This window comes from Belonocnema kinseyi, chromosome 2, assembly GCF_010883055.1.
Source record: "Belonocnema kinseyi isolate 2016_QV_RU_SX_M_011 chromosome 2, B_treatae_v1, whole genome shotgun sequence".
Lineage (NCBI taxonomy): Eukaryota > Metazoa > Arthropoda > Insecta > Hymenoptera > Cynipidae > Belonocnema > Belonocnema kinseyi.
Window position 1 is genome coordinate 69,352,992 of NC_046658.1, and position 16,247 is coordinate 69,369,238.

The window sequence follows — 16,247 nt, forward strand, 5'->3', positions numbered from 1 at the left end:
AATTTTCAGTTGAACAAATTTTTTTTCAACCAAACTGATGAATTTGCAACTAAAATTAGGAATCTTCAACTGGAATATTTCAATTTTATGCAAAAGATTAATTGTCAAACATAAAGATTAATTTTCTACAATAAAAAGACGAAAATTCCACAAAATACATCATTTTTCAAACAAATAATTCAATTCTTTAGTGCAATATGTGAATTTTCAACCAAATAGTTGAATTTTCACAAAAAAAAAGATAAATTGATTTTCAACAAAATAGATATATTTTCAACCATAGATGAATTTTAAATAAAAATGAATCTTTAACCAAAAAATTAATTTTTAACAAAAGAGTTTGACTTTTAACTAAGTAGTTGAATTTCTAACGAAAAGAAAGATAAATCCGCAACGAGCAATGTAAAAAAATTACTATTAAAAATCATAAATATTTCTTCTTTTGAAATACTACTTCTACTCTAAAATTCGCTTGAAGTGCTTTCTTTATCTAAGATTTAGAAGAGGGAACTTTCAAATTGTGAATAATTCTGTCTTGGGAGACAGATTTTATTAAATTCCTTTGTACTAAATGCGAATTTTTAATTCCCGTCCCATGTGAAAAATGGCAATATAAAAAATCCGAATTAAAAAACGAAAAAATTTCTTGTTCCAAGAGGAGTATGCGAATAAAACTTAAAATATGTATTCCTAATTTTATATTGCAACAAAAACTCATTGGATGCATGAGAACAAATACTAATTAATGTGGACGAAAAAAAGTACTCTTGAACAATAATAAATTATAATTCAATTAGAGTAAACTGAGATAATCTGAAACACGCTCATATGACACTCATATGACCTACAACTCTAGATAAGGTAGAAATCACGTTTCTAAATTGATCAAAATTATTAAAATAATTAGAACTTTAATTTTACTATGATCAAAATTAAATTCCTGGTAATTTCCCGGTCATTTCCGGTTTCTCGGTCAAGTCGCCATCCTATAAATCAATATTTTCACACTTCAAATAATATTCCTTAAACAAAACGTACTCTGCGTTTTCAATTTACTAAGTTCAAACGCCACAGAGAATTTCTCTTTCTTCACTTGATCGTCCATATCTTCGACACTATACTTTGGCTCATTTTTCTGTATTCTCATAAGCAAGAAAGGTATTATTTTATGCTCGAGTAATCCAAGGATCGCAAAAAATATCAGAGGCGTGAGACTCAAATATAAAACACTTTCTTCAAGGTTTACGTCTCCCTTGAAGTTACCGAAGTAGGGGAGAGAATTTTTACATGTTCCATCAACGCAGTCGAGATCTGAAAATTACTTAAATTAAACTGAGAGGAAATTGTGAAATTAAATTAAATTATAATAATAAAAATGATTTGTCTTACCGCAACAAGGGTTCTGAGCGAGACAAGCAATATCCAAAAGATGCTTTGACATTCGTCGACACACAGCATTTCTGCCTGCAGTATCGAAAAAGCTGAATTGGCCATGGAAGAAACTTATGTAAGGTATCAGCAGGAAAGCCCTTTTCTGAATCCCTCTGATAATGTCAACGATTTTATTGTCAGTTATGTTTTGCATCAAGACGACCAGAATCAATTCCATTGCAACTGAAACACATGATTTTTTTCATTAATTATTAATTAAAAATAATAATCTTTGATGGATTAATTCATTTTATCTTATTGTAAGTTCCTATGTTGTCACTAATTTTTCGCATGTTTTTGGTCTTGCGACTTTTTCTACTTTGGATTAGTTTGAAAATAAAAATCTCGAATTTGATCAGATGTTTAAAATCTCCTGATACGTAAAGGAAATATGGATCCGGAAAAATATTAAAATTACGAAAATAGGAATTTTTTCAAACATATTTTTCTAACTCACAGAAACAAGGCGTTTATTACTTGATTCCTAATTTACTTTTCCAGAGTCCACATGTTCTACTTCTCCACAGTTTGGTATTCGATTTCCAAAATTTGATTTCTTCGGCTCACCCTTTTGTACTTATTAATAATGTTTATCTTCTTTCAAAGAAGCCCGTACTAAATACATTGAAAAGTAGTTCAGGTGGGTTTTACCAAAATTAATTTTTGTTGAAAACATTTGTTTCTAAGTCTCTTAATTTTGAATCTTTCACATTTAGAACATTACAAACTTTAACCCTTTTCGGCATGGTGCTATACATGTATGGCACCTTTTTGATCTCGGTTTTAAAGATTTTTCACAACGCTTTCAACAAATTACAAGAACAAAAAGCAAGTTAAAAATATTGCAGAACTTCACATTGCATTCAAAACCCTTAAAAACATTTTGTTTTTAAACAAAATAGATTTTATATATAAATAAATAAAGTAAAAAATATAGCCTTTGTACATATTAAATGTAATTGTAAATATTCAACAACAGTACAAATTAGCTGAAAATAACATCTAAGATTTTTTTTTGGTCGCTCATTATTATGAATCTGAAGTCAAAATGGCGGATCTTAAATGGTGGACAACAAATTAACAAATTGATCCCGTGGCTTAAAAATAGGTCCTCATGGTTTTTTGGATCACTGATTACGAATGTAAAATCAAATTTGAAAAATCTCCTAAATTCAAAATGGCGTACCCAATATGGCGAACGAAAAATTAAAAAATTGTTTCCGTGACTTGAAAATGCGTCTCAGTTTTTTGTAGTTGTTGGATGTTTACGAATCTTAAGTCTTAAAATTATATTTTGCTGAAAAAAGATCTTCTCACTTCGCTCCATTGGAAAAAAAAGGGAAAAAGGATTCTTCTTTCTATCTCTATAATAGCTTAATTGAAAAAGCACCTGATCGGCAATCGGAAGTTCTGTGGTTCATTTCCCAGTGAAGCGAAGGGAGAAGATCTTTTTTCAGAAAAATATCATTTAAAAATTTTTTTTAAATTATTTCCCATCTAGTCAAAAATGACGTTAAGTATTTTCCGTTATTTGAAGAATTAATTTGACCGATAGTTTTGATTCCTATTTTCACAGATTGTAGAATGACATCTACACTGATCGATAGTAACTACCTCTGATGATAATACAGATTCCTTTAAATTAAAATATGAAGTCGAAATTCTAAAATTCCAAATGAAGAATTCAATATGGCGGACAACATTTTTTTTTAAGGGCATGTGACACAGCTAAATACCTATATTACCGGCCCCACTTTTTCCGTTCACTGAATGTTTTTTTGAACCTAAGAACTTTTTTTGTAAATCAAATATCGAGCTGAAACTTTGGGAAATGTATTAGAGTACAATAAAGTACGTTTAGGTACTACATTTTGGTAGGAACTTCACTGAAAATCATTTCATCTTTTTTCTGAACCTCAACATTTTTTGAACGTTCGAACTTTTTTTATACATAAAATATCGGTCTCAAACTTTGAGAAATGCAAGAGCCGAAAGAAAACTACGTTTAAGTACAAAGCCTAATAATAATAGATGTAAAAAAATATATTTCAACAATCATTTCCAACGGCATCAGCCGGTAACGTTATACACAAAAATACGAACTCTCTAGAGCCTCGTCTAGTGGCCGCCAGGTTTCATATTTTCGTGTACAACGTTACCGGCTGATGCCGTTGGAATTGATTGTTGAAATATATTTTTTTACATCTTTTATTATTAAGCTTTGTACTTAAACGTAGTTTTCTTTCGGCTCTTGCATTTCTCAAAGTTTGAGACCGATATCTTATGTATAAAAAAAGTTCGAACGTTCAAAAAATGTTGAGGTTCAGAAAAAAGATGAAATAATTTTCAGTGAAGTTCCTACCAAATGCAGTACCTAAACGTACTTTATTGCACTCTAATAAATCTTCCAAAGTTTCAGCTCGATATCTTATTTACAAAAAAAAGTTCTTAGGTTCAAAAAAAACATTCAGTGAACCGAAAAAGTGAGGTCGGTAATACAGGTATTTAGCTGTGTCACATGCCCTTAAATAAGTATTTTATCCACAATTTTCAATTTTGAAATTTTGACTTCAGATTTGTAATCAGCGGGCCCAACAAAATCTTTCGGGCCCATTTTTACAACATTGAACCAACTTTTTAATTTTCAGCCGCCATATTGTATCCGCCATTATGAATTTCGGAAATTTAACTTCAGATTCGAAATCACCGACCTAAACAAAACCCGCGAGAACCTATTTTCAAGCGACGGAACTTATTTTTACATTGTTTTGCGCTATATGGGATCCGCAACTTTAAATTCTAAAAATGGTTAATTTTTAATTTTTGGCCGCCATATTTTACCCGCCATTTTGAATTTCGGAAATTTAACTTCAGATTCGTAATCAGTGACCTAAACAAAAGCCGCGAGAACCTATTTTCAAACCACGGAACTTATTTTTACATTGTTATGCGCTATATGAGATCCGCAACTTTAAATTCCGAAAATTTTTAATTTTTAGCCGCCATATTGTATCCGCCATTTTGAATTTCGGAAATTTGACTTCAGACTCGTAATCAGCGACCTAAAAAATCCCGAGAACCTATTTTGAAGCCACGGAACTTATTTTTACATTGTTTCTCCGCCACATTGGATCCTCCACTTTTAATTTTTTTAATTTCCCAAATTTGACTCCAAATTCATAATCAGCGAGCTTAAAAACCTTCCGTGTATGAAGTTTCAACCACTTCGGATTTAAAGACAAATGTATGCTTCAAAGGGTTAATATGAAAAGTTTTAAATAATTTTTCAGGATTATTAATTTTTCACGTGAATTTAATTTGAAATTGCTCAGGTTCCAAGGATTCCAATCTCAAGAAGTTGAAGTTCAAAATTATTGAATTTTCAGTGTTAGTTATTGATAATTTTCAGTTTAAATGAAAGGCAAATTTTAAGTTTCAATTTTAAGATTCCCTTTTGAAAATCGACTAATTTTTTATCGCTTCGAATTATAATTTCCTAATACATACTTAAGACTAGGTTTGAAATTGTTACAATTTTACATGTTTTTTTTTAATAGTATCTTTTTTGAAAAACCTTAGAATGAAAAGTATTCAAATAAGAAAGCTTTGAATTAGTGGTGAACTGTGCACTATTATTTTGAAATTTAAAATTTATAAATTTTAAATGTTCCTTCTTCAATTTGTAATTTACATTTGACTTTATAAATATGTTTTCAGGTTTGAAAGTTTTAATTTTTTAATTTTTACGATCGAGAAACATTTTTCCAAACCACCAAAAATCGGGAAACGCCTACAATTTTTTTCTTAGACTTTTTATGACCAACCTGAAATATTTAAATTGGAGAAACTATCGCACGCGAATCATGCAGTACATTTTAAAATACAGAGATTTCCGGATTTAATTTTGAAATTACTTACTGGCTCCAAGAGGCAAAAGACTCAACATAGTTATAACGGTGCTCGTTGACTTCTTCAGGAAACTGAATATGTAGACAACGGGCAATGTATTCATGGCAAATAGTAGAAGCAACAATGTCATAACGCCTAAAAAAAATCACAAATACAGTTACATACACGATTCTAATTCCAAAAGTTTTAATTTCTAGACCTTTATTTTCTTACCCAGTTCAGTTCCACGAAACATTCGAATATCCAGAATGGAATCGACAGTATAAAATCCAATAAGAATAAAAATCATCGAGATAATGTAGACATAAAAATCAAAGAGGAAGAAAGTTCCCCAGTATAACCAGCTTGGAACTCCAGTCATTCTCTGAAGTTGTTTGATTCCAGAAGAGGTTTCTCTCAGTGGATGAATAACGTACAAAGCGATAGTTGGATACAAAAAGACAATCAAAAGCAAAACTCTGCCGAAAGTGTCGTCTTGAGATTCGGCAATCTCCTTGCTTTTGAAAGCGCTCGGAAATTTCTGGCTCGACAAATTAATTTCATATTCTTCGCCAGCTATTGCTTTAATCAGCGTGTTCATCATGATATTAACCGAAATAGGAATACTGAAAGAAGCTGTTTCAGAGTAAAAAGCATTCGCGTGTACTGTCTTTGATTCGTCGACTTTCAAAGAAGCTGCGGCAATTAAATTGTTCCGAAAAATCGCCAAGTCCCTTTTCGCAAGATCAAGCATTTCTGAAAAATTAGATAATATATAATTTATTAATAAAAACAATTTTTTACTTAAACAAGTCATAACTTTTACTTCAAGCGCCGAAAATGTACCTGTGGAAATGTTATTTGCTTCGACATTTACTGCCGCACCATTAAAATGCTTGACAACCCTCTTATAGGAATTTCCAAAGCTATCATCATTCGAGGAATAAAATGCTTGTGCAGATCTGTATTTGTCGAGTCTGATAGGAACCTCGGGACTTGCATCACGCACGGCCTTGTAATCGAGTGCAATCAAAAGAATGCTTATCAAAGGAAGAAAGAGCTGGAAAACAATTAATTTAAAGAGAGAGTGTGGTAAAAAATAAATTGAATCCAGAATTTTTTCGACTTACAGTTAAGAAAAGAGTGAGCAAATTCTTTCGAGTGTATGTGAATTTCTTTAAGAAGAGAGCGATTGTTGACTGCAGAAGAAGCTTTTGTCCTTGTACTTTTTCTATATCTTGCATATTTTGTCTGCAGGAATCAACTTCGTCTTCATCTTCTTTCGTCGCTCTTTAAATAGTCAAACAATTGTTACAATCAGAAGTCATTATTCAATTCAATTTATCAAGAAAACTTACTTGAGGAAGACTTGTTCTAAAGTTATGAGCGAAACGCTGATGCCATTCACACCAAGATCCTTTTTCTTCTCTTCAATTTTGTCCAAATCATCTGGCAATTGACTCGTGTAAGGTACACTAAAAACCATTTTTCCACCGTCTAAATTTATCAATTGGCTTCCTTCAGTTAGTTGGCTTCTTATTTTCTCAAGATCGTATCCTTTTTCGGTCGATAGTGTCACTTCGATATTTCCTTGACCTAATTTTAAAAAAGTAGCAAGAGAATGGTGAGAACTATTGGTGTGGAAAGTATACGAGATTTTATTTTTGAAGCGGGAATTTTGTTATGTTTCATACACGGAGCAGGATGGATTTTGTTGTTGTTTTTTTAATCACTACATTTTTACTGAACTTTCGAGAAAAAAGTACAAAATGGTTTGAGAATGTTCAAATGAATCAGAGAGATAAATCAGGGTTGCTACAGGACAGGAAATTTTGAACATTCAGGGAATTTAAATACAGCCAGGGAATATCAGGGAAAACCTGTAAAATCAAGGAATTTTTGATAAACTAAAATTTTAATTTAAAAAAATTCTGTATGACTGTTGTCACTAAAACTGTTAAAGATAAATTTATAAATAAACAGTTTTATGCATTAAAATTATTGATCTTAAAGATTTTTCATACCTAAAAGAAAATTTTATCACGGTCAGGGAAAATAAAAGTGATCGGTCAGGAGAAAGAGAGGGAATTTCGAAATTAAGATTTTGTAGCAACCCTGATAATAATATAAACTTGATAATGAGATAGGGAAGATTCAGTAACGGAAATTGAAACTAAAAAGAAAGAACTTATTGAAAGAATCTCAAAAGATTATTATTTTTATAATTTTTATAGTTATTTTTAAAGACGTCAATTTTTTATTTTTCCGGAGAACAGGACAGTCTTCCCAAAGATTCATTTTTATGAACTGCACCATAAAAAACATTTCTGTTATATTAAACACTTTTTGTTGATAAAAACTCGATAAAAATGTAATATTTATAGAAAATACAAAATGTACATTTTTAGAATACAACTAAGTCTATTAAAAAATTTATATATTTATTTAGCTCAGCTTATACAGATATTTTGACCTTTGAGGGGTTTCTAATTATAAAAAAAAAACTAGTCTAAATTCACAAGTTTAAGGGATCAAAAACAGAATGGAAACATGTTTCAAAAGAGCCATTTTCATGGGTTTTTAAACAATTTTACTTAAAGATAGCTTTGAAAATTATTTTATATAATTCGGGACTTCTTAGTAACAAAAGAACAACATTTGAAAAACAGAAGAGCATTTGAAAAAATGAAATAAAAAAAACACTGAATTTTTATTTTTTATTTAAAATATCTTTTTTTATCTAATCTTAAACAATATTTTGAACATAGTAAAAATCATGACTTTATTAGAGATTATATTTCTGAACATTTTTCTAAACAAAATTAAACAGAGAAATTAAGCCTTAGATTTCGTTCCCGTATAAAAATTTCTGTTCCTTGTTAAGTCTAAGGCATACAAAACTCAATGAAAGCTAGTATTCCATTTTTCATTTTCAGTTTTTAATTTTTTTCCAGCTAGTTTAAAAAAATCTTTTGATTATCTCGAAACTTCAACAGATAAAAAAATCGAAAAACGTACAACGTATAAAGTTTAAGGAAAGAAAAATAGATAAATAGCAGCATTTTAAAACGCTCCCTTATTTCTTTTACTGATTCCAAAGTTCCGAAGCGTTTGAAATAATTTGTTAAGCTTGCGAGAAAAAATATAATTTTAAAGTCCAAAAAATGAGTATGTAGAAGAAGCGGTTCCTTGCCGTTTTTTATTCTTTCGATTTGTTAATTTTTTCTAAAGGTAAAGAACCCTCCAATATTCCAAATATTTTGTAAGCTCAGTCATACAAATCTATTTTTTTAACGCAGAACTCATAATTTTATAAATCTACTGCATTTACATGATTGATTTTCTAGATATCAAACTTTTTATCGAATGTTTATTTTCAGAATGCTCTCAAACGTATCAAATAAATATCTCGTATTATTTTTAAGGTGTTGTTTGAAAAGATTTTATTAAAAAGAGGAATCTGTTACACTAGAATTATCTTCCATGGAGCAGTAATATAAATGAATCGTTTAAGACTTAAGGTAATTTAATTTCCCAACAAAAGACAAAGAATGAGAATTGATATCTTGGGTTCGGTTATACAATATACATATACTTAGTTGTGTACATTGTTATTATCCCTATTTTGTTTTGTTTTGCTAGAAAACCCGAATAAATTTTCATGAATATCATTTCTGTGAAAAATAAATTTTATAATTAAATGTGTACGGGAATTTTCAAAAAGCTATAAAGATATAGGTATATTATAAAATGTTTTAAATTATTACCGTAGAGTTTCTTGAGAAACATTGGAGTTCCATAGCTTTTTAATCGTCCCAAATGAATTATGGCTGTTCTGTCTCCTAGGATATCAGCTTCTTCCATGTTGTGTGTACTAATGAGAATTGTTTTCTGTCCTCGCATTTTCTACAATGAACAAGTGGTTGCACAAAACGTTTCTTTTCAGATTTTTTATATCAATTCTAGTATTTTTCGGTTATCTGCTTACCAATAAAATGTCCCAAGTATCTCTCCTGCTTTCAGGATCCATCCCAGAAGTGGGTTCATCCAATATCAGAGTCTAAAGACGAATTTAAATTAATTGAAAATTCAATTTTTAGTATCAAAAAATCTAGATTTAACAAATTAATATGTACATATAATTGAATATTTTTTATAAGTAATTATACATAATAATCGAGAAGTGTTCAAAGAGATGCTTTTGTTTTTTATTTCTGTTTTAAGTTGGTACGTTTCAGTAATTAAAGTTTAGCAACACATAGGTGTAAAATGAAATCGTATTCAATTGATAATATATAAAAATTTTCATGGGATCAATTTTAAATCTTTAAAATTGTAAAACAAAATGAAATTAATAATCGGTAACTAATATTTTGAAAATGAAGAAGAAGCCTTTACATTTTTGACTTCTGACATTAGTTTCAGTAGTTTCAGTAAGAAGAATGAAATTTCTCAAATCTACTACAATTGCCATTTTTTATTTTTAAACAAGAGTGAAGCATTTAACCATTTTAGTTTATTATATAAAAAAGTCAGAATTATTTAAAATATTATAAAAGTTGTATGACTTCCCCATTTTTAAATATTTTAAAACTGTAAATTGAACAATTTTAAATCTTAATCAGCTTTCAGATTTAATTTAATTGAAAGGATTTGAAACAGAATAGATTTATATGGAAATAATGAAAAAGGTTTGGTTTCATTTTTAAATATTTCAGAACTGCATCGTTTGAAAATAATTGTATTTTATGGTAGAAAAAAATAATTAAAATCAATACTTATTTAAATAAATAATTGTAACCTCTAATATACATGATTTTATAGTTTTTAATTTATATTAACACAATAGTATAAGCTTTTAATATTTTGAACTCTAAGCCTGAATATATAAATTTGCTTAGGTTGATTTCTCTTATAAAAAAAGTGACTCCAAAAACACAAAAATCGAGACAAACAAGTTTCGAATTTAATTCTTTAAAAATTTTACAATTTAAAATTAAAGCGCGCTTTTGCTCTTGAATGAGCACTTGAAATTAAACAATGTTAAATGAATACTTCAAATTATATACTTTCAAAGATATGGAAGCTGAAAATTAATTAATTTCACAACTTAATAATGGACCATTTTCAAATATAGAGCGTTTAAGTAAGAACATTTTCAATTTAAATTGTTTAAAAATGGTACAATACGAATTTTCAGACTTTAATTCAAATCTTTCAAATCGTAAGAAATAAAAACTTAAACACTTGGAAAAAATATTATTAAGTGAATATTTTTAAAGTAACTTTACAAATTTCCAAGGCCCTTTCTACTATTTAGTTTAAACTGGAACTACTTGATTAAAATTACATTTTTCGGTAGAAGATTCATTATTTTAGTTGGAGTTTATCTATTTGGTTGAAAACTCGTTTTTTTTTTTTTGAGAAAAATAATTTTTTAAACTGAAAATTCAACTATTCTAGCTTTTTGGTTGGAAATTTAACTACTTCATAATTATTTGAACTACTTTGTTGAAAATTCATTTTTTGGTAAAAGCTTAATCATTTTAGTTGGATATTTATCTCTTTGGTGGAAAATGGAACTATTTGGTTGGAGATAAAATTTTTAAGCTGACAATTTAAATATTATATTTTTAATTGAAAATTTATCTTTTGAAGTATAAAATTCTACTATGTATTTTGTTTAAAATTCATGTATTCTGTTGATATTCCTTTTTTCAAACTTAATTTTTGTAACTGAAAATTCAACTATACCATTTTTTATTTTAAAATGTATTATTTTTAGTTAATAATTAAATTGTTTTGTAGAAAATTCATTTATTCCATTGAAAATTAGTCTTTTTGGCAGAACACAAATCTTCTTTGTTGACCATTTTCAAATTTAGAATGTTTAGAACTGACAAATTCTTGATTTGAATTGCTGTAAAATGGTACATCACATTTAAAGCTATAAAAATGAAAAATTCACATCTTTAAAATCTTACCAATTAAAAAATAATTCAAAATAGCGAAAACTTATTCGAAATCTTTATAAAATCTTTGCGATGTCTTTGATTCTCTTAAATATTTTTAAATCTTTGAAACCTTTATGAAATCTTTGAAATGTTGCTGAATTGATTGGGAAATAGTTTAAGTCTTCTGAAATATTTAGAAATATTTTTAAATCTTTATAATCTTTGAGGAATCCTTGAAATTTTTGTGAAATCTGATGCACACTTAAACAGTAGAATGGTCCACCCCACGGAAAATGAGGAAGATAAACTTACCGAGGCATCGCCGATTATTGCCATTCCGAGACAGACTCTTCTTTTTTGACCTCCCGAAAGTTTGGCCGGTACTACATTTCTTTTTGGTGATAATTTTAGATTATTCAGCAGTAGATTAACGTCGTCTCTTACTTGAGCCTTTGTTTTGTTTTTATTCTTTAACTAAAAAGAGGAATCCATAAATAAATAAAATCTTCGTAAAATGACAAATTAATAATTGAAATAAATATAAAAATTCTCACTAAGCCGAAAAATTCGATTTGTTCAAAGACATTCAGATCGGGGAAAAGCATATCTTCTTGAGGACAAAGACCCAGATCGTTTACAATTTCATCCATTTCATCACCAGCTTTCTTTCCATTTATAAGAACCATTCCTTCGGTGGGACTCAGCAAACCTTGATAAATAACGCATTAGATAGTTTAGTCAATTATTTTCTACTCATTTAGTGAGTTTTTAAAGATAAAAATAAGTCTTCTACTAACCGGTTAAAATTGACATCATTGTGGTTTTTCCTGCTCCATTGTGACCCAGTAATGCTGTTATCTGCCCTTTATAAAAGTCTATCGAAATTCCACGAAGCGCCTGGTGTTTCTGAAATTGAAAAAAAGTTCGAAATTATTCAAAAGTTAAAGAATCGAGATTTAACTTTTAGAATCACTACTTACAGCGCGACTCAGAAAATTCGTGACATAAGATTTTTTCAAATTCCGTATCTGAATGCCCGGTGTATAAACGTCTTTAGGTACCGGTTCAAAAGGTTTCCCCTCCATATTATTGTAATCACAATCGTACAATTCCTCTTCCGAAGAAACTCTGTTCATTTTCTGTCTCTGAAGCAACCAAACTCTCATTAGGAAAAAATTTAAAACCCCCTTTTCATCATATTTGGCAATAAAAGTCTACCTGTAAAAAGTATAATGGATTCTTTGCGACTCCATATTTTCCAGGGAAGACCGAGTAAGCATACAGGGTCAGGAAAAAGTGAAGCAGAGTTCCTAGAATCGAAAAGAAAAACATGCCCCCCAAACTTCCTTCACCTGAATAATCCTCATCCCCAACCTCGAATAAATTACTCCATCGAACTCCAATCACTGAAAATTAATTTTATTAACTACCTCAAATCCCGCTTCATTTTCATCTTTCAGTTTTAAATTAAATACATACATCTTTTCTCATAAACGTTTATTTCCTGAAACGTTCTAAATACGAGATAATTTGGGAAAAATATTCCCAAGTATGGTATCAAACTGAAAACTGTACTCTTTACGATAAATCTTTGCAACACCGATGATCCGACATATATTGCGAGAATTCCAGAGATCATGAAGAGTGCTAGAAAAAATATTTTCCATTATAAAGTAGAAATTGAAGATGAAGGGTGTTAAAGCGCTAGGTCGAAATTTTGGTAAAACAGTTTTAAGGTCGTACTTAAATTACGTAACGGATTATAGTTCCCTGATTTTTCCTTGGCCAATTTTTCATTTTCACTGACAATCAACATTCACCAGCATTTTAATTTTGTAATATTTTTAAAATAGGATTTTCTATAAACGGGATCAAATAAAATTTTCAATACAAATGAAAATGTTCTCCAATTCTTTTATTTATTTCGAACAAAAAAAAATACTTTTCTACGATAAAAGATGACTTTTTAACATAATACTTAAATTTTAAAACAAAATAATTTAAGTTTCAACATAAAAATTGAATTTCCAACCCAAAATAATAAATTCTCAACAAAAAATTATAATAGTTGATATTTTAACAACAAAAAAGAAAGTTCAATAAACAAAATTAATTTTAAATCCAAAAATACGATTTTCAACACATACAGATTTTGTAGTCATGAAAGAAAGAAAAATGACACCTAAATTGTTGAACCTTCAAAACGAAAGACGATTTTTCTTTTAAAAAAACTTGAATTTTCAACCAGGAAATGGAATTTCAAGACAAAAATAATTTTCAACGAAACAGTTGAATTTTTATCCAAGAAAAATGCAATTTCTATTAAAAATGATGAACTTTTTAATTAAAAAGTCAAATGTTCAAGAAATTAGTTGAATTTTCATTTAAAAAAGATTTCGGTTTGACTTTCCAACATCAAAATATTAATTTTATATCATTTTTTATTGAAATTTTGTGATGTTCAATCAAATAATAAAATTTATAACTGAAAATATAATCTTCAGGAGGAAGCAAATGCAAAAAAAAATATATAAACATAAATACATGGAAAATAAATCACTAACAAGAATATAACATCAGAGTTATCGCAAAACTTCAATTAAAAAATTTCCTAATTTTTAATTAACCAGAATCTTAAACTAGTAAAGATTTTTAACCTAGAATCTTTTATAAAAGGAACAAAACATTCCAAATTAAAATTGAAAAATTTCAAATTCCTAACTTTTCCCTGAGCAATAAAAATTCCTAATTAAAAAAAAATGTTCGCTAGGTTCGCTTTTCACTTAACAGGATTATTTGGCGCGTAAAGTTAAATTCATATTAACTTTTTGTACAATTACTACGAGTTATTTGTTTCATTTGCAAATTTTCAAAAATTACGAACATGAAATAAGGAACCCCCCCCCCTCGAGCTGTTACGTAATTTGAGTGCGGAAAGCCCCTCTTTTCAGTTAGAAGTAGCAAGTAGCTATTTTCTGTGACCTTTTTCATACCCCTCTTAAATATAATTTTTGGAATGAGGCTTACATTTTGAAAAATAGGAAGCGATATGCATCCCGAAAGCTATTAAATGAGCAACATGAACAAGGAGCATTATAAAGACAATGAAAACGTTTCCATAATATAAATAAGCCTCGACTTCCGACACGAAAGCGTTCGTGAATAATATTAAAAGCGGCGTGATGTAAAGAATACTGAACAGCAATCCGCTCACGAGCCAACTTAGCAAGTTTTGATAATTCTTAACGCCATTTAGCGACATTAGGATCTGAAAGAACGAACTTTTTAGTGCAAGTAAACTTCGAAATCAATTCAATTTTAATCAATACGAATTTTACTCATACTGACATTCACTCCTATGAATTTCTCGTTTGCTGCAAAGGTCGCCTCTATGCAGAGTGGAATTAAAAATGCCATAACTGCAGTCATTGAGTACATCGTCCTTATCACTTCGTCGTTATCGTCTACTTTAATGTGTGGAGGATAAGGCATTTGCTGTATTGAGATCTGAAATTCATAATTTATTTATAATATGATAATTTATTAAAATATGTTATATTATAGTTTATTAAAATATATTATAATATTAATAGTAACAGTATTATTTTTTTGAAAAGTAATTAAATTATTTTGAATTAAAATTGATTCGACTCACTTCGCTTTTGTATGAAGAATTTGGTGCTTTCATGTCTATGAAAGCTTCATCGAGACACATCTGCACTTGCACAAACGGATAGCTTTCAACAAAAGCTTTGACTCCATTGATCATATCAATTGGAGATGTGAACGGGAATTTCGGAATTAAATCAGACTTAATTATATAGTCTAGGCGCTTTGAAGTTGAGTTGAATCCCTTTGGATCTTTAAAAACGACGGCTAGAATCATGTTAGTAGGATCGACAACCTTTTGCAAGGCATACCTTTGCAACAAGTCTTCCTCATAAGAAAACCCTACTACATCTGTTAAAAGAAAAGAAATATTTTTAGCCTTATTTCATTTAATTAAAAAAAATAATAATAGGTATGCCCTGAAAGTATATTTAGAAATAATATTTAATACTCAGGGATAATTTAAATGGTTCAAACTTCATTAACAGAATTGGTGGTTTTTGTCCAAGTTCTTTAAATTAATTAATTTTTGCTAAATTTATTACGATCTTCAGTTTAAACTTATTCATCCTTAAAATTGAAGCCTCAGCATTGAAAATTGTTTACTTTCAAGCCTAGAAATTAACCATGTTTTTTTATTTGAAGTACATGCACTTTAAAATAATTGTCTTAACTATACAAATTTTAAATCTAAGTTTGTTCATTCTCAAAAAATTTTAATTTTACAAATTAATATTTTCAATATCAATTGTTTTGAAGCTGAAACGCATACATTTTGATCACCTCTCTTTAAAAAAATCATCGTTTTTTAAAGATTCTACTATCAATTATACTATTATTATAATATTACTATTTTAGTTCTACTATTAATATATTAAGAATTCTTCAACTTGTAACTAATAAAACTTTATATTCTAGATCCTTTTAATTCAAAATTGGACGATTTTAATTTCTGAAGTATTTTGAAAGGCAACAACTTTTACATTTATACATAAAACTGTTAACATTCAAAGAGCTATTCACACATTATTTCAAATTTAATTTTAACACAGAATGGATGATAAATTATATTATGATTCGGAATTTCCTGACTACAGGAAATCACGTTTGTGGGGTTTTCTAAAGTTATAAATTGATTCTATTGACCGAATTCATTTCAGATATCGCAGACCAAATTGTTTTAAAAAGTTTTATGTATTTTAATATCATATGGATATTATAATATAGGTATCTGATTCTGATACACTTTCGTGTTCTCTTTCGAAATTCATTGGAAGATAAAAAAATTTCAAGTGTCGAAAAGGCAGCGTTTTTTTTTGTAAATTTGCAGTCAATTTATTTAAAATGCCACCGTTTTTTCTAGAT

The 16,247-nt window shown here is 28.9% G+C and overlaps 1 protein-coding gene across 4 annotated transcripts in view; it reads right to left on the minus strand.

Moving 5' to 3' along the window:
- LOC117168371 (retinal-specific phospholipid-transporting ATPase ABCA4-like) overlaps positions 1-16,247 on the minus strand; it is a 31,101-nt gene that overhangs the window by 6,810 nt on the left and 8,044 nt on the right. For all 4 annotated transcript variants that reach the window (XM_033353969.1, XM_033353968.1, XM_033353967.1 and 1 more), the window contains 18 exons: positions 14,929-15,233; positions 14,622-14,780; positions 14,301-14,541; positions 12,753-12,920; positions 12,492-12,679; positions 12,254-12,418; positions 12,071-12,179; positions 11,828-11,982; positions 11,586-11,747; positions 9,308-9,379; positions 9,087-9,225; positions 6,678-6,915; positions 6,450-6,609; positions 6,166-6,379; positions 5,554-6,075; positions 5,350-5,475; positions 1,390-1,614; positions 1,039-1,311 (listed from right to left, as the gene is read on the minus strand). In XM_033353969.1, the coding sequence (XP_033209860.1) occupies positions 1,039-1,311; positions 1,390-1,614; positions 5,350-5,475; positions 5,554-6,075; positions 6,166-6,379; positions 6,450-6,609; positions 6,678-6,915; positions 9,087-9,225; positions 9,308-9,379; positions 11,586-11,747; positions 11,828-11,982; positions 12,071-12,179; positions 12,254-12,418; positions 12,492-12,679; positions 12,753-12,920; positions 14,301-14,541; positions 14,622-14,780; positions 14,929-15,233 (3,621 nt within the window). The remainder of the gene's footprint in view (positions 1-1,038; positions 1,312-1,389; positions 1,615-5,349; positions 5,476-5,553; positions 6,076-6,165; positions 6,380-6,449; positions 6,610-6,677; positions 6,916-9,086; positions 9,226-9,307; positions 9,380-11,585; positions 11,748-11,827; positions 11,983-12,070; positions 12,180-12,253; positions 12,419-12,491; positions 12,680-12,752; positions 12,921-14,300; positions 14,542-14,621; positions 14,781-14,928; positions 15,234-16,247) is intronic.